Source organism: Chroicocephalus ridibundus, chromosome 3, assembly GCF_963924245.1.
Source record: "Chroicocephalus ridibundus chromosome 3, bChrRid1.1, whole genome shotgun sequence".
NCBI lineage: Eukaryota > Metazoa > Chordata > Aves > Charadriiformes > Laridae > Chroicocephalus > Chroicocephalus ridibundus.
This window is the reverse complement of record NC_086286.1, coordinates 25,615,482-25,633,752: the sequence shown is the minus strand read 5'-3', so window position 1 is coordinate 25,633,752 and position 18,271 is coordinate 25,615,482. Positions and strand designations below refer to the sequence as shown.

The window sequence follows — 18,271 nt, the reverse complement described above, 5'->3', positions numbered from 1 at the left end:
CTTTCTAATTTTTTCTTCTAGAGGATGAGAATAGCTCCCATAAACAAAACACAACCAAAAAAACCCCAAACCACAAAACTAAAACAACAACCAAAAACCAAAACCCAAACAAAAAAACCCTCAACGCCAAATCCAACCAGTTTCCAGGTGCTTTCTGTACCTGAGGCTCTTTTGTTAGTAAGAATTCAAAAAAACAAGCATCCATCTTCCTATAGATCTTATCTGCCTTTACAACACATTCTTCTTGAAGAATCCCATAAAGGCTTAAGTGGCAGGGTTGTACCTCTGATCTCAAAGGCCTCATAAGTATACATGATATTTGTGTAACTGCTTTCGATGAGTTGCCCATAGCTCTGGACTTAGGAGGTAATCATACTTGCTGCAGTGAGAGAGATTTTGAGGAACAGAATGTGCCAATGCCCCATTTCAGACCAAGAACTTTGTTTCCTTTCAGGCTTTTTTTTTTTTTCCGATGCCTTTCTGAGTTCTACATTAAGGAGGCTTAGTTTGTGTAAAGCTATCCTTCCTTGCGCTGTGATTTTTGTGTTTTATGTTTTACACCCTGAAGATGTAACTCTGACCTCTTCCTCTAATTGGTTCTGGCATCTTCTTCCCATATTGGAGATTTGAGCAGACTAGCTGAGGTGGTTTCCCTAGTACTCATTCCTCTGGCAATGTTTTCAGTTGTGTGCAACAAGGAAAGGAGGTTGTGGGTGCTAGATACATCAGTAATGAAATTCTTAGTATAGGAGAGCTTAAAGGAAGCAGAATATTTAGTGTTAACAGAGTCAGAGGTAACATAATGCAATAGAGTATGACAGAAAAACGTAGTCTGAGAAGTGAGGATTCTCACTGGCCATGTTTCACCAGTGACTGTTGTATGGTATCGCTGCGGGTAGCGCTCTCTGCTGCAGAAGGAAGGACTCTCCTTCTTTTATATGATCTCTCTGACCCAGTCAGTCAGTCTCTGCCATCGGCAGCATTGTAGATCCTCTTGCTCAGACCTCTCCTTGCAGTTATGTCTTCTGCAAGGTGATGAGTGAAGTGGTATATGCATTAATAGGTTGCTTCTACCTTCATTAGTTTTGTCAGCTTTTTGCAGATGGGAGAGCTTCTGTATGTACCTTTGATCCACAGAACCAGAGAGCACACCGCAGCTTGATCCATAAACTCTTAAACGCCTCTCTGTTTAGTTTCTTGCCTTTCTGCTCTTTTACTACTTCTTTAAAGTAGCCTGGAAAAAAAAATAAATCTTTCGAAACTTAGTGCTGTGGCCCACATCATTAGATACCTTACTTAATTAGGTGTAATATGAATTTGACTGTGGGGAGGGTAGGGTACTTAAACAGCTGTATCTGAAAAAGTACTATGTGAAAGCATTGAGAAAAGAATAGGAATTCTTTTCAGTAATTGGAAAGGATCCTTTGCCAGGTTATTCAATCATCAGTTATACAGGGAAAATCCAAGTGCTTTCCAAGAATAATTTATTTTTAGCGTTGGATCTGTGCTGAATTACAGGTGAGTGTAAGTGAGAGAGGTGTACTTCTTTAAACAAGGAAAAGAGGGAAAGTGCCTCTTCCACTCCCCACCCCACCTCCCTTGGAAAATAAGCAGAAGCTATACTCATGTTTCAGCCTTCTTTGTAAGCCCGAGTGATAGGCTTAGAATATGTTTTAGGGGCTTACAGGCTATTCTTAGGTTAGGAATGGATACCAGTTTAGAGTGCTAGCTCTTTGGGGTTTAAGGAGCTTTCTTTGGTTGTTTTGCTTTTATCCAACAGGATCCTTGTAGATATTTTGCAAATAATTTTGCAAGTCTCTGAAACAATCGGAAGGATGCTGCTGGTCAGAGAGAAATGAGCACTTAAGCTGAAATTTCCATGAGTGAGTTAGTATTCGGTGTCCATTAAGTGGACTGATTGAAATGTATGGAGTACAGGAAAAATGCTATGACTTTATGCGTTTTTTAAGAGCTCTGTATAAAATGGCTTTTGGCTTTTTCTTCCTCGGGGCTGAAGCAAAAAAAATTGCTTGAAATAGGGGGTCATACCTTGCATAAGCTAAACTTTTTCTTTGCTTGAGATCTCTGTCCCACCTGAGGGGATAAGCGCTCCTTTTGATCCTAGAGGGCAAAGAGAGGGCATTCTTAATCCCTCACCTTAAGGTACAGACCAATAAGTAAAATATGACAGGGCTGCTTTCCAGTTTACTTGGTGTGGATATGTATTGGAAGTGAGACAAGATTTTTTTTCGCCCTCATCATATATTTGCTAGAGGCTGAGATCCCCGTAGAGGCTGGCAGAGGGACACAAGAACTGGGGGTAAAGGAAGGCTTAGAGAGGCGACATCTACTTCCTTTGCCCAGCAACCTCTTAAGGAGTTGTTGGAAAGGGAAGAAGGGATAGGACAGAAAGTGTGAAGTATTAAACTCAGGTGTTCTTCAAAAAAATGTAGCGAAATGTCTGAAAACTGAGAAAGTAGCAACCTAATTTCTTGATTTGTGTATTTTTATTTTTTTTTTCCCTTTCTGTTTGCACTAGGTTCAGGATGTTGTTCCTATCACAAGCTATGATACTGCTGGGTCCTTTCTGCTGCTGGGCTGTAACAACGGCTCTATCTACTATATAGGTAAGAAATAGAGGCAGGGTGGAATCAAAAGGAGGTGGTACTGAGCAGCTTTGTTCTTAAACTTTTTAATTGGTCTAAGTTGCATCAGAATAACTGTCTATTCAAAGTAATAAACAAATGTCTCTTCCCCACAGACATGCAGAAGTTCCCATTGCGAATGAAAGACAATGATCTTCTAGTGACAGAATTGTACCATGATCCCTCCAATGATGCTATAACAGCGCTCAGTGTCTACCTCACACCTAAAACCAGTCAGTATTCTATTACTGTCTTTTCAGTCAGAGTCTGTTACAGATGTGGGTTTTTTCTTCTTTCTGAATGAACTTTTTCTATTGCTGCATAGCAGGGCTGAAGCAGACAACATAGCCCTTAACAGAAACTTTGAATTTTTCTTGATTTAATCATCTTCAAATGAGTGATAAACACTAGGTGTAACTGTTTCCCCTTACATCTATCTCTACATATGTATAAATAGGACATGTACTTACATGTACGTGTGCATATGCTGGTACATCATGCATTATACATTAATGTATAACGTAATAACATAATGCATCGTTTATTAATGCTTGTGCATAATGTACCTTTGCTGGTTTTAAGCCTTTTACACAAGATATGCACTTAGATTATGAATTGTATTCACTGAAATAGTTTGTGGTGAACTGAGGGGGAAACAACCTTGCTGTTGTGTCTAATCTTATAACAAATGCACTAAAAAACATTTCCATATGTTTTTTTTGTAATCACAGTTAAAATTAAAAAAACCCCACAGTTAAATTAAAAAAAACCCACACAAAAAACCAAACCAAACTAAACCAAATAAAAAAACAAAGTAAAAACTCCCCAAAAAAGCAGCTGTGAGAAACTGGTTACTCACATAGTAACTCACATACACACAGCTATATTGATAGCACAGTGACCTTTTTACCTCCCTGCTCTTGCCTTGCTTTCACATTTGCCTCCCACAATGGCAGAAAAATAAATGGTATGTGGCATGTATTGACCATATCACTGTAAGGAGTGCCAAGATTTCCGATCATGTGACTATCCATCTCTTCTTTCAGTTCTAGGAGGGGGGAGAGAATGGGTGAGAAGGCTGTTGTTAAGACACTGTTGAAGAGTGTGGTATGGAATTGAGCAAACATTGGGGGTTTTTTTAGTGGTAGAACATCACCTCTGTTCATGGAAAAATAATGAGTAAACGGTGTTTAAAATAAATACCTATCTTACTGTGGAAGCTCGGAAATACTGTTTTCTACTGCTTCATTACCTGTCTTCAGTAAAAGAAGCTTTCATTCCTGGGGGGAACAACTGTGTTCTTGCTTGCTTTAGGTGTAAGTGGCAATTGGATTGAGATTGCATATGGCACCAGCTCTGGAGCAGTGAGGGTGATTGTACAGCACCCTGAAACAGTTGGGTCTGGGCCTCAGCTCTTCCAGACCTTCACAGTTCATCGAAGTCCTGTTACGAAGATCATGCTCTCGGAGAAACACCTTGTGTCAGGTAATCTTCTTTTCTGTGCAGAAATTTATATTGGTGGTTCCCCCCTCCTCCTGAGCAATGAAGTATTTGTATGCATTGCTTTAACTTGCGTTGTTCCCACATGTGATAGAAATGAGTTGGACAGATTTGGGGGCAGGGGAGGGGCTAGATTGGCTTGGATCCTCTTTCTTAAAGCAAGCATTCTTCAAAGCCTTTAGCAGTTAAAAGGCCTAGGTTTTATTTGACCAAATACTGGAACAACTAACTCTTTTGTTTGTGTCTTATTCCGAGATTGCCATTTGTGGAAATAAAAGGGTTTGTAAACAAATGTATCCCTGTCAAGTCTTATTGTTGTGGGCAGGTCCTTTAGGACTTGTCTTCTTTTAACAACCTTTCAGGAGCTTTCTGGGTTCCAGCAAAATGTGCACCATCTCCTCTTGGGCTCTAGAAAAAGGCTTCCCAATGGCTTCAAAGGGCTGTCTGTGTTTTCTCAGGAGTCTCCTGTTTGCTATCCTATTTGTCCTGTCTTACGCGCAGGAAAGTGTCTTGATTTCAGGGAAGATGCAATCCCTCCTTCTTCTGTAAGAATCTTTTTCACCCAGAATCCAGCAACCAGGGCATGGCAGAGAACAGATTTACCTTCTGCTGCTATCCCATTGTTTTTTTAAAAAGGATCAGGAAGCATGTTATCCAATTATACTGCAAACAAACAGTCCAGAGATCATCTGTTCCCCTGCAACTTGGTGCTAAACCCTCACTGCTAGGAAAGGGGCCCATCTGTATGTAGAAAACTGAGTGGCTGATGAATGAGATAGAAGAGTGCTGTTGTGTGATGAGGGTTCTGCTGCCATACTGCTCTCATGACATGTCTTGTCCTAGCATCTCCACACACAGGATCGAAGTGTGTTGTAGGCTACTGGTGCTGACTCAGTCCAACCTTAATCATAGAATCCTAGAATTGTCTAGGTTGGAAGGGACCTTTCAGACCGTTGAGTCCAACCATCAACCTGACGCTGACAAAACCATCACTAAACCATGTTGCTAAGCATTATGTTGTGTTCCACCTGCCTCAGTTTGTTTCTTGAATTTCTAAGGGAAGAGAGAAAACTGACAGAAACCAGGACATCAGCAACAATTTGTAGATTGTTAGATAATTATCTGGAGATGCTATGTGACCTGACATTGACCAAATTCTGCTCTATCACTCAGTCTTTAGAAGTCATTATAGAAGTTTATCTCAAAAGTTTTGTCATCCCTTGTAAATGTTATTGTATATCTTTTCCTTTCTAGTTTGTGCTGATAACAACCATGTACGGACGTGGACCGTGACTCGGTTCCGGGGCATGATTTCAACTCAGCCAGGCTCAACACCTCTTGCATCATTCAAAATCTTATCCCTGGAGGAAGCAGAGAGTCATGGCAGTTACTGTTCTGGAAATGACATTGGTAGGATGTCTCTCGAATGCGCTGTGCTGAGCCTGTACATTTACTGATTTCATAAAGGTTTAACAGACCTTCAACCCTATAACATGCAAGTCAATTGATGGGTATAAGCTCTTATATACTGCTCTTCCCTTGAAAAGATGGCAGGGATCATCCGTAAGATTCACCTGGACATAATCACTATTTAGGCTGTATACAGTGAGTGCACTTAAAAGGGCTTACTCTGAAAGTGAGAAGAAGGGAGGAAAAACTTTCAAGCACAGATACTGTACCTTTTCCTTGAATAAACTGATGTAGTGTTTCACTTTTGGTTTAACTAGAGAATGACAGAAAGCGCAGGAGTCTGTATTAAAGCAGATGAGCATAGCAAGGTTTGGGTCTACTGCAGATTCCAGTTCGCTGTTCAGTTGGGGTTAAATGATACCCACGTAAAAAATTCTGAAATGAATTTGAAGTTGTGACAAGTTTACTGAAGCCTTGAAACTGCAGAGGCACATGGTGGTAACACATTGCTATAGCAAGATACTGAAGGAATGCATGTCAGTAAATATGGCTAGACAGGTAGTATAGATTCCTTTATGGTCTGAGTCTTGCAAATGAACCTCTGATGAACAGGGTGCCCTGTGAACACAGAGTGGGGCCAGTACTATGGCAAGAAATCTGATTAAGCCTTTAGACATCTAGGAGCTGCAAAATAAGAAAGTACTTATTGTTATTATAGAGGCCTAATGTAGGGTTTCTACTGACATAGTAATTCCTCCAGGAACATGCAGGAAACTCAAGAATAGGTGTCCTTTAAAAGAAAAGAACAAAAAATCTGTAGCCTCTGTAGAGGCTTCTAACTATTGGGTGGCTTTTTCTAGCTATTAGTCATCTTCGGTTCTCTGGTCCTGATGCTTTAGAATTGCTGTGGTCATACTAATATGAGTTTGGGTCTTTAGGACTGTGTGTGGAAGAGGGTGAGGGAATTGAAACAAACAAAAAAGCAATCTTTCTTTTTTTTTTTTTCTCTAGGACCCTTTGGTGAACGTGATGATCAACAGGTGTTTATCCAAAAAGTCGTCCCCATCACTAATAAGCTGTTTGTAAGGCTCTCTTCAACTGGGAAAAGGTACCTCCATTTTTAGGGTTTTAAGTGGGAAAGGAGCAAGACTGTTCAGGTGGTGGGGTCTCCCATCCCTTGGGGATGCATGCAGTTGCACTTAGCAAGCTTCTAGTTTGCGTGTTAGTAACAGAACTGTACTTAATGATCTACTGTAACCCTGAAGCCAAATGGCAATTTGAAAAAAGTGGTATCAGAGACTCACTTCATGATGGCTCACTTCCTCAGCTCATAAAACAAACATTTGTCTGCCTCTACAGAATGTATAACTCTCAGCTATGGTACTATGCTATCATTAAATTTCAAAACTAATACCGAAGTTGCTGGTGGCAGGGATTATGCTGCTGACAAAGGTAGACAAGGAAGCAGTTTCCCTCTTCCTTTGTACTTGTCTTTGAAGATATTAGAACCTTGAAAATTGAGAGACTGTCTTCTAGGTCAGCTATAGAATTATTTACTTAGGCTTGACTTCATAATATTCTACTAGGTTGCTGCCAATGTAGTAAAAAAAGCTGCCAAATAACCACAGCTGCTCTTCCTGTTAGGCTAGGAAGATGGCAAGAGATCAGAAAAGATGGTGCATCTCAGTTCTATGCTGCTTACGATTCTTGCATCTCTTGTCTAATAACTTTGAATCTGGGTGAAAAGGCTGATGCCTTAACACTATGGGCATCTGAATTGAGGACACAAGCCCTGCAGATTACTGATGTGATTTCCCCCTACCCGACCCCCCACCACCCCCGCCCAACTCCTTCAGGCTAGATTAGTATGTGATGAAGAGTTTGGGTTTTTTTAGATTACTTATTTTGGCACTTCTTGGGTAAAAAGCTCAATACCAAGGGGCCAGTAAAACAAATTACCCAGAATATGTGAGGTTCTGGTGTGGAGTCTGGCTTAGCAGCTTAGTTTTGGGAGTCCTTTTCCTCTCATTCCCCACATAAGCTTCTAAAATAACGGGGAAAAAGCGATGGAGATCTGCCACGTCAGGTGATATTGCATTTGTCATAAGACAAAATTTATCTGTATAGATAGCCTTGGTTTTATCATCCTTGGATTTCTTTGCATATCTTTTACAAGGTTAAATGTGCTGTTTCTACAGGTTAGTTTCCTAGAGTGCCTAGCATGTGAAGGGGCTGGTTGCTGTCATTCTTGTGAGAGCCTTAGGTTTCTCATCATTGAAACTGGATATCAAACATATGGGGGTTCCCTATTAAAAATAAACAAGTAGTAAAAAGGGTGCAGATGGTTTGGGGAGGAAAGTACTGTCTGCTGCTGAGCAGCATGAGGGTGTTTCATGGGAAGGAGTTTTGTCTGGAAGAAAGGTCTTTTTCTGATGACAAGTTTGGTGCCTTCTCAGAAAATCAAAACAGTACTGACTTTACTTGCCAAACTCTGCCAGGGGCAATTGTTTTGGTAACTTGGGGTTTCTCTTCCTGTAGGATCTGTGAGATCCAGGCAGTTGACTGCACTACCATCTCATCGTTTACTGTGCGAGAATGTGAAGGATCCAGCAGAATGGGCTCCCGGCCACGCCGCTACCTCTTCACTGGGCATTCAAATGGCAGCATCCAGATGTGGGACCTGACCACAGCTATGGACATGGTTAATAAGAGCGAAGACAAAGGTAAGTTGTGTTATGCCAGGACTGCGGTGTGCCTCTTTTTCTGTCCTCACATGTGCATGACTATAGTAAATGGTCTTGGGCACTAAGAGCTGTCTCTTTCAGATATCGGCGGCCCCACAGAAGAAGAGCTGCTCAAGTTGCTTGACCAGTGTGACTTGAGTACGTCTCGCTGTGCTACACCCAACATCAGTCCTGCCACCTCAGTAGTTCAGCCAAACCGGCTTCGGGAATCTAATTCCAGGTAGGTCAGCAAGGGGGGCACCTGCTGCAGACACCAAAGGTTTTACCCTTCGGGTAGGGAAAGAGGCGTTTTGTGACCTGAATGCTGTAGCTGAGCCCCTGAATCCATGCCCTGCGTGTCTTGAACTACACACACAACTACCTCAGTTTCTGTTGGTTTATATACATGTGAGTTAATGACTTGTATACAAGACTTCTATATACAAGAGACTGAAGTGAGTGATGTGGAAGCCCTTGCGTGGGGGCTGTGATGAGTATATTGCTATTTAGTGGAAGTTGCAGTGGTGGGTGGGAGCAGGGTGTGCAGAAGAACCGGTTGCTGTTCTCAGCCTAACATCTGCTCTCCTTGTCCTTGGTTGTTGCTTTTCTTTTTTGAAGCCTCCAATTGCAGCACCATGAAACGATCCATGAAACAGCCACCTATGGTTCTGTGCGGCCATACAGAGAAAGCCCCCTGTTGGCAAGAGCAAGGCGGACGGAGAGCTTTCACAGTTACCGGGACTTTCAGGCTTTTAACTTACCCAGCAAAAGCCCAACCGAAAAGGCAGCTGCTGCAAATGGGAATTCAAGCCAGACAGAGGCCAGGAAGGCAACAGCTGAGGGCAGTGCAGCTGAAAGAAAGGCAGTGCTGACAACAGCACTTGAAGCACGAGGCACAGGCGTGACAGATGCAGGAGGGTGTTGCAGTACAGAGGTTCACCGTCTGCCAGAGAGTTCCCTGGATCCCAAAAGAAGAGGAGCAGAAGAGGAGAGTGAAGCCAAAGCAGAAAGCAAAAAGAAAATGGGGTTTGAAGGAGCCGGTTTCCTGGGAAGGAAGAAGGTGCCTCTCCTGGCCTCTGCACCAGTCTTTGCTGAAGGTGGGCCTGAATTACCTGGTGTGGCTTCTCCATCGCCTACGAAGACAGCTGCTTCACCACGTCACCGGAAGAATGACTCATCCTGCCAAGACTATGGCCTGTGAAAATGTGACTGGTGGCAAAGATGAGGTGCAGCTGCTCTCTGACTGGTAGCAGGCCTAACACTACATGTTATGGGTTCTTTCTTGAATGGGACTTTGTTCTGAAACCCAGAATGAAAATTGTAAGGTTATGAGGAAGTACCTGGCTGCTGCCGAATCTTTGAAGAGTCGTCCACATCAGTGTGTGGCTTTATGTAATGCTCCAAAATGTAGTACGGTACTTAATCCAGAATATTGTTGTGCATTCTTGCGTAAATGTGGTCAGGCATGTGATATGTTGTGATTATTTTGTCTTGGGGGAAGGGAGGGTGCTAAAGGAACACTCAGTTGCTCGGTGGAAGATGCTGTTTAGATGCAGCCACACATTGCTCTGCAGAGCTGCTGCTGTCTTGGCTGGAATTTGCCTAATTCACAGAGCTGCCTCTGTAGTCTTGTTTTATGAATGGGATCATTGCTCTGTATGCTGCTGTCTGAAATCTGAAATGTTTTGTGCGGGTTAAGGAGGAAGCTATTCAAAATAGCATATCATTTTGCCTCTTAGCCCAAATAAATTGCCAGAGGAGTGTTGCTTGTACTTTCTGAAAATGTGTGGTATCAGATGATGGGTTTTGGTGATTGTGACTGAGCGCATGCATAAAAATACGCTTGGCAGAATACACAGAACCGTCAGTCTCTTGAGGGCTTCCTTGTCACTTTCCCTGGAAGAAGGACAGAGATGAATATGGGAGTAGGTTTACTGTCATGGTATAATAATTCTCAATTACAAGTGCCTTGACATGATATTCCCTACCTGTGTTGCACTGGCTGCTTGCTGTTTGCTCCTAGTTTACTGTGGGTGGTGAACAAATTTTGTTGCCTGTAGATTAGTAATACATAAGCAAAAGGGAAGGCCGTGACAGCAAGTGTTTAATAGGGAGTGGATTAGGAGGTTTTCTGTCTCTGAAAAAGCATTCATTAATGGCTTTTGGGTTTTGGGGGGTTTTTTTGAGCCTTGAGCCAAGAGGGTGGGGAGGAGGGAGGGAGAGGACGCAAAGGTTCAATCAACTCCATAAGAATTCCTTCATTTGCTGTTTATTCACCTGTGCATGAACACAATTTTGTGGTGGAGCTTTTTCAGGCCAGGAAAAGACATGGCTGTCCTGCTGGGAAGGCCCCTTTTAGCCACATGCTGGGTTTTGGACAGGTAAAACATTTTCTTTACCAAACACGCTGCCCCCCTCCCGCCCCCACAACCCTCCTCAACTGTGAGAGCTGGATGAGAGACAAAGATGAAAGCCTCCACCTTCACAGTCTTCTACTACTGTATGACTTAAGGATTTTCAAACTGTTCTCTTACCTTTCTGTCAGTGCTAACACACAGTTTTTATTATACAGTTAAAGAGAAGGTGAAAAAAGGCCAACTTAATCCCCACATTCCCTCCCAACAAACAGTTTTATCTTTTAACTAGTGGGCATGGGGTGGGGAAACAGCAGCCTTATCCCCTCCCGCAAAGTCCATGCAGGCTGCTTTTGGCAAGTTACCCACTTTCCATTTTCTAGAGAAGGTGGTTGTGTTCTTCAGAGGTGGGTGTCAGTGAATGTGGTGTGCTCCTTGGTGACTGTGCTGAAGCCTTTGATGACATTGACAAGGTCTTCTTCATCCACATACTGTAGGAGTCGGGGGGAGGAAAAAAAGGCATGTAAGCCAAAGCTGTACCAGAGTGAAGGAGATGCAGGGGGGTTGCTAAAACCATAACAGCTGGACTAAGGAAGATGATAAGGCTTAAGTAAGAACATAGTGATACTTAGCTATAGGGAAAACCCCACAAGTACAGGTTAACCTTCCAGTCTGCACTGATCTGCAGCTCATGGACTGCCTGAGTCAGGGGTACTGTGACAGCCTTTGGTCATTTTCTCAGAACTATCATATCCCCATGATTTAATTCCTTGTGGACTAATAGCCCATCCCGAGTGTACCACTATGTGATCTCACTAGCCAAAAAAACAGCCTCCTGATGCTAAAAAGGGAAGCTCCTACTCCCAGCTGCTGATCTTCTGCTAACACCATAGTTTGGTTTACCGTGCAAACCCCCCGTACAGATGCTGGATGTTGGTATGCCAGAACTGGCTTACAGAATGTAGTTCAGTGAGTTTCAGAAGTGGTAGAAATTTCCTCTCGCTTTTGGTGGCAAACAACCCTGACAGAACAGACAAATCACTAGCAGCTGACACACGAGAGCATCACAGAGGAACAGGAGTCCTTACCAAGCCACGACCAGTGGTGCGATGATTGCGAATAATGGCATCCCAAGGTGGTTCTTCAACAAGAGACTTCTTGTCGTAGAGGTCGAGCAGCTGGCTGACACTACGATGAAGAGAGGCTTGGGAATATGTGCGACTTAGCTGGCCCTGACTTGGTCTCCTTGCCCCAGATGCGATATGGACACTGCGGTTGCTCATGGGAGAACCAGCTCCTGGAATTTTCGTATCTGCCAGCCCCTATGAGGAAGACACAAACTAATAAATGAAAAACAAAGGGCATGGTCTCAAATGCTTTATTTGAACAAAACCAAAGCAGGATTGGAAGAGAACAGAGAAAACCATGCTTCAAAAATCATGCACAGTTAGAAAAAAAGAAAAAGAAAATGGACCTTTCCCCACTGTAGAACAATCATATCATTAAAAAGGAAAAAACCCAACCTTGTAAAACAGGAGTTTCCCTGTTATTCTCTTTTTTTTTCCTCCTTTCCCTAATTTTTTTTTTTTTTAAAGTAGTCAGAGGTCCAAAGACTTTTGACTAGCAGAATGATAGCCGAGACTTGCACAGCAGCGGGATGTTAGCAGACTTCCTTTTTCAGTTATCACGACCAGGGAAAAGACATTCACCCACCAGGAGAAACATGCAACGTAAGATGCCTTCATGCATGCTCTTTGGGTCATCCGGCACATCACGCATCTGGCACCGCTGCAAGATAACCACTCTACCTCAAAGTGCATTCTGTAACGTTTGAGCGTGACGCTGCTTGACGAATCAGATGTGTCAGCAACGGTCTCAAACTGAGAGTGAAGAGAGGGAGGAAAAGCATTAGGGCAGGGCTGGGTGCAAGGAGGTGCAGGTTGTTCCTTACGGGGGGCTGTGAGTGTGAGGAGGGGAGCAGCGTAGCAGGATGTGGGGAGTAGGGGAACTGGCGAAGACAAGGCAGTATTTAACTTTTAACCGGTCACCAAGTACCACGTGGGCAGCCAGCCTTGCTTGCCACATGACCTCACTAACAATTGTACAACACAAGCGATGTTGCCACTTCATAGCAGCACTATCCTAACATTTCAGGTTTTCAGACTAAGTCCTTCAACTGATGCGCTGTAGAATCTTCCTTTCTATTATGTCCGTGAGCTTTTGAAAAAAAGAAAAAGGGGAAAAAAAAGAAAATTAAAGAAGGGGGAGGAACATGGAAAGGAATTGTGCGGGCACGCCAATAGCAAAGACATTTTAAAGTCAAGAGGAACAACACAACATGACAGACTGTAGAGGAAAGGGAATCAAGACCATGAGACCAAAAAAAGAAGTTTCTTATGCGCTTAGCCTTTGCCAGGAGAAGGGGCACGCTGGAAATCCCATTGTTTCCAAGAGCTGCTTCGGTGAGGCACAGATGCAGTTTCTTGGCACTGAGACAAGAAGGAACAGAATGCGTGAAGGATGCAGGAGTCACTATCCTGCTTGATGGCACTCGCAGGAAAAAGAAGCTGAGAAGTGACAAGAAGAATCATCTCATGGCCTATGCCTGGGAAGAAGCACGGAAATGGAAGGCACTGCTGCTCCCGTTATCAGTCTTGTAACAATTGCCATATTCCTTTTGTCTTGCTTTTCCTCAAAGGGTAGGAGAGCACTCCTACTCTGCTACATGGCGGAACACGTTCTTTATCCATTTTTTTTTTTTTTACAGATTTATAACTTGTCATAATAACAATGATACAAAGGCTTCCTCTTTATCACTCCCCAGCAGTCCTCCCGCCTCCGGTGGTCCCACTGTGGCTCTATGTGCACAGATGCACAGACACACATTTTGTGTCCCTCGGTTTCACTCACTCTCCCCCAAACCTTCCTGGTACGCAGCTTGTCCTAGAACAGTCCAGCTGGGTGGTGGGTGGATACTAGAAAGAAATAGCGCCTCTCCCTAAGTCCTGCTTTTTTGCAGGCACATTCCATGGATACCTGACAAAGACTATCAGATTAATCCTGGTTAGGCGCCCACAACAGATAGTTGGGAACACATGAAAGATTCCTCTGAAAAACACATTTTATCACCTACCTTCTCACAGCATGCCTTTCAGCTCTATTGCAGATGTCAGCTAACATGAGGTGACACCAGTGGCTTTGTATTTTCTGTGACGCCGAACCCAAAGTTTGTCTTTGGCATCAGAAGCATTTCAGGGCCTGCAGACCAGGTGCCACGGGGCTCTCTTTGGACTAAGCACCTGTAGCCTGGCTCTCTGTACCCACATAGGTACACCAGACGGCCTTTTTCCTACACTGAACAGCCTTCACTTGGTAATCAAGAGTGCAACAAAATGGTGGAAGGAGGAAGAAAAATTGGGTGGGGGTGGGGGAGGCGGCAGATAAAAGTATAACACGATAGATACCGAACGTACCGGGTGGATTTCACCTGATGAGTACACACTCATTGGTGATGTTCTTTTCTGGAGTGGAACTAAAGGAGGTCTGTCTCGTGCATAGGGTTGCTTGTGGACTTTCCTTTGAAGAATTAGGGAGAGAAGAATAGCCAAGAGGATCAAACCTAGAACTACCATCAGCACTGCAAACCACAACTCGTTGTAGAATTTTGCACGTTTGGACTCTGCTTTGTCCTTCTCTCCAGGTGTTGTCAAGATCAGACCTGTAAAAATCAAGAGGGATTAGGGGAGAAAGGGAATGTTATTTCAGAAAGCGTTTAACAATATGCTATCCCTTTCCTCGCTAATAAATTAGGCAGAAATTTAAGTAATTTTGTCGTCATGTGCTTATTTGCACTTATGTTCAAGGTGGCATAATGGTTCAATATGCTAGCGGGCTATAATAAAAAGCTTACTACCCTCAAGAGACCCTGCTTAAAGTTCTGGCATTGCTGCTTAGGCTGGAAATCACCACTGCATCAGCAGCTCTTGAGAAAGGAGGCGGTGGAGGTGGAATGCAAGAAAAAAAGGGTTCTCCAAGTAACCTTGAAGAGTGGAAATGACTACGGTAATTTCAGAGCGGTACAGACAGAGGACGTTCTCTCCAGCACTGCGTAGCAGCAGGCCTGTGCAGTTAAAAAGAGAGAGGGAGGAAGACGTAACTGAAATGAGTGATAAATTAATACAAAAGCAAACAACATGAAACATTTTATTCCTCCTTCCCCCACTTGTTAGGAAAAAAACAGCCACTTGTTTGGCTTTGCTCATACACAAAACAAGTGTATGAAATCTCAGTGACAGGATCTCCTGGTTATTTGCAATCCTCCATGTATATCCAGCCTCTTCGCTAAGGAATTTCCATCACCTTTGCTAGCAAGCCTCCTCTGCAAGTTGCCTGCGGTGCCGATTGAGTTTGCAGTAGACCCTGGGTACAAGCAGCAATCAAAAGAACAAAGGAGATAAATGTGAAAGGCGATGGACATAGAGCAACTGGGAACATTTTAAAATGCCTTTACAGCAGCCTTGCCTGAAATTCTGCAGGAGGATTGAGTGAAAGCATGAAAAGGGATATAAGGGAAATGCAATGTAAAGAGTAATTGCAAAGACAAAGCCCGTCTATTTTAAGAAGCTGAACAAGATACAATCAAAAAATAAATAAATGAATTAAACCCAATATGTTGGTTAGAAACGGTTTGAGCTTAGCTTTGCTTCGCAGAAAACTAAGGAGATGATAAATAGTGACATTTTACTGGTAGGCGCCTACTACTGACTGGGATGTCCCCACCCCGAACTCCTGCGCTTCCACAAAGAAGCAAAGGCCTCGTGGACAGAAGGGAAACAGCAGGCGTTAGAAACCAGGTCCTGACAGCATCTCATGTGACATTCTCCTCATAAACTGGCTAGGGAACACATCCCAGGTGAGGCTGCAGAGACTGGCTGGCTGGCCATACGAAGGGAGGGGTCGATGGGTTGCAGGGAGGAGAGAGGATATGTAATTTCATTGTCAAACTGAGGAGGAACGTGGGAGGACGGGATTAGAATTCAAGATAATCTTCATTTGGAAATAAAATTTGGAAGACAGCAGATTCCATTCAGGAGGAAAAAGCACTACATTTTGCAGCAAAATATTTGTGTAAAAATACAACAAAGAATTATTACATATCTGGAGAAAGGATCTGAAGCTGATCATGACGTAAAGAAACGGAAAGCCACCCATGGCAAAAAAGGCATATTACCTACATACTTCATACCCTAAGGACACTAAGGAATCCCCTGATCCTGCAATGACCTGCCACCCTGTCTGGCATGCACGACATATCAAATTTCTCTCACAAACACGTAAATTCAATAGGTGCTAGGCCGTCTCTTCACATATTTACCAACTCCATCTGCAGCGCTGTACTTGATGACCGGTGTCATGGCAGTCCCTTCATCAGTAATGCAGGTCACTTGAAACAAAAAGGCTGCGAAAAAAAGTTAGAACATGCTGTCAGCAGGAGAAATCCAAATTCTGTAGGTGCTGCTTCTTCACCATGATCCACCATCAGAGACAGCCAGGTCTGAGAGAAGCCAAGGCAGGCATAGCCCATAACCCATCATAACCCACCTGAGTCCCAGATCGGAGCCTCATAATCCCTTACACATCAGTATTGAACTTCTAAACTATGAACCATGGCAGATCATAGGTTGGCACCACTATGGTGTTGTTACAAATTACATTCCTCCTTCACCACCCAATCTTCTCTCTTCCAATGTAACTGGGACCTTTCAATTTATTCATCATTGTGCCCTAAATCCCTCATGCTCCCTTCCTGCCTGATACAAACATGTTAAGAATGTTTGAGTGAAAAAAAGAAATGTATTAGCATCACTGCAGTAACCAGGAAGGTAAAAAACAAGTTACAAAATCCTTTGACATACAGAAAACCCAATGCCTTAAAAACAGAAAACATTTTTTCTTGGTGTTCCCCCCGCCCCGAGTTGACAGAGGTTCCCTGTATTTTAAAGATCACAAGTTTTTGAAAGAGAAACTGCATTTCAAAAACTGGCTGGTTCCAAGAGCTACTGACTTAATTTGATTCAAATGAAAATTCAGGCTCCAGTCTCTTCTGAAGCTGAAGACCACAGAATCACAGAATGGTAGGGGTTGGAAGGGACCTTCGGAGATCATCTAGTCCAACCCCCCTGCCAAAGCAGGTTCACCTGGAGCAGGCTGGACAAAAAGATTTCCATGCGTGTCCCAGAGGGTAGCCCTGAAGGGTGGAATTGCAATGCAGCTCCAGGATTTGGGAAAGCTGGACCCTCACAATGAACCAGAGCAGACTCAGTCTCACCCAGTCAGGTACAATGTTTAAGAGGAAGCTTAGCTCCAAGGATTTTTGTTTCAAGCATCTGCTTAGATGCACTTCAGTGTGTCTGCAGTATGCTCCTGTGCTCTTAGCTTGGCATGGCTATGGAGAGGTTTTCTTAAATTTAGCACACAATAATATTATTTAGCTCACCAGTCCTTCACAGAGGGAAAGCGATAGGAAATTGAAACTGACTTTTGTCAGATGTCCTTGGTAAATATAGCTCAGTGTCAAAGCCACTGTAGATGCGTTGCCCACTCTCGGTTAACGCGTACTCCTTCAGGCGGCCGTTCAGTACAAACGTGCGACTCCAGTCTATGTGGATGGTAGATAAATTGCTGACAACGGAGAATGGAGCCGTGTACCGAGGTGCTGCAAAAGAAGGAAAAAAAGCTCATTTCTAGCCAACAGGCACAACTGAGTTATGCAGCATGGAGAAAGAGACTCTGCGTGACACAAGCTCTCTGTCACGAGAGAGCATGCATCACACGCATCCCCTCTCTCTCATATACGTGTGTATGAGTAGGGAAGATACAAGGAGAAAAGAGAAAGCTGCGTAGCATGCCAGCTTCTACACTGAGAAATATATCTTTAAAATAAAACCCTAGAACTCCCTTCCTTTGCCTTTGTGTATGTGGTACAGACACTAAAACTGTATAAACTAAATTCCAGCCTAAGGGAACAGGGAGACAGAGGATGTTGTGCAAGTTCAGCTGCAGCATGCTGGGCTGTGGGAACCAAACTGCTAAGGAGCGAGCTCGTTTGCAAGCCCCAAGAAATTGCCCAAGATCATCTTTTAACACATGCACATACATGAAAACATGGGGCTTCAGAAAAGCAAGGGCAGATGGCAGGCAGAGAGAAAAGAAACCCAGAACTCACTTCAGGGAGGAAGATTTCATTAGTTGGGCTCAACAGCTTGCTGACAAAAGACTTCATTTAAGTTTGAGGTGGTCTCCTCTTCTGGCTTTGCCATTAGGCCATGTGCCCAGTATATGCTGGTTTGTTCATAAGAAAACTGCTTGTCCAGCTGCACTTTGTTGCTAATTGCCCACTGCCACTAAAGGAAGCCTTCCAGGCAAGAGGAAGGAGACATTCAGAGCGACTCGGAGACCTGGTGTGAAGAGGTCAGCAAGGCAAGAAAAGCAAGACTGAAAGAAGACGGCTGCAGAGCCAGTGGGCAGGGATTTAAAAACGGCTTTCAAACCCTTTCGCTCTGTATGTCTCACCAGTTCTTTATGAATTTTCCCCATTTAAAAGTTCATTATCATGTTCCAGCTTTTTATTTTGCAATTT

General features: G+C 43.5%; 2 protein-coding genes across 2 annotated transcripts in view; one reads left to right on the top strand and one right to left on the bottom strand.

Annotated features, from left to right (window-relative positions):
- KCTD3 (potassium channel tetramerization domain containing 3) overlaps positions 1 to 10,050 on the top strand; it is a 29,790-nt gene extending 19,740 nt beyond the window's left edge. The window contains exons 11-18 of the mRNA XM_063328462.1: positions 2,540 to 2,627; positions 2,762 to 2,878; positions 3,960 to 4,130; positions 5,400 to 5,555; positions 6,567 to 6,663; positions 8,094 to 8,278; positions 8,381 to 8,519; positions 8,897 to 10,050. Coding sequence (XP_063184532.1) covers positions 2,540 to 2,627; positions 2,762 to 2,878; positions 3,960 to 4,130; positions 5,400 to 5,555; positions 6,567 to 6,663; positions 8,094 to 8,278; positions 8,381 to 8,519; positions 8,897 to 9,479 — 1,536 coding nt within the window. The 3' untranslated portion in view covers positions 9,480 to 10,050. The remainder of the gene's footprint in view (positions 1 to 2,539; positions 2,628 to 2,761; positions 2,879 to 3,959; positions 4,131 to 5,399; positions 5,556 to 6,566; positions 6,664 to 8,093; positions 8,279 to 8,380; positions 8,520 to 8,896) is intronic.
- A 150-nt stretch (positions 10,051 to 10,200) lies between these two features.
- The window catches only part of USH2A (usherin), a 395,028-nt gene continuing 386,957 nt past the window's right edge, over positions 10,201 to 18,271 (bottom strand). Inside the window, exons 68-73 of the mRNA XM_063328461.1 lie at positions 17,171 to 17,347; positions 16,007 to 16,090; positions 14,106 to 14,350; positions 12,441 to 12,512; positions 11,721 to 11,954; positions 10,201 to 11,123 (exon numbers count right to left, since the gene is read on the bottom strand). Of these exons, the coding sequence (XP_063184531.1) occupies positions 11,034 to 11,123; positions 11,721 to 11,954; positions 12,441 to 12,512; positions 14,106 to 14,350; positions 16,007 to 16,090; positions 17,171 to 17,347 (902 nt within the window). The 3' untranslated portion in view covers positions 10,201 to 11,033. The remainder of the gene's footprint in view (positions 11,124 to 11,720; positions 11,955 to 12,440; positions 12,513 to 14,105; positions 14,351 to 16,006; positions 16,091 to 17,170; positions 17,348 to 18,271) is intronic.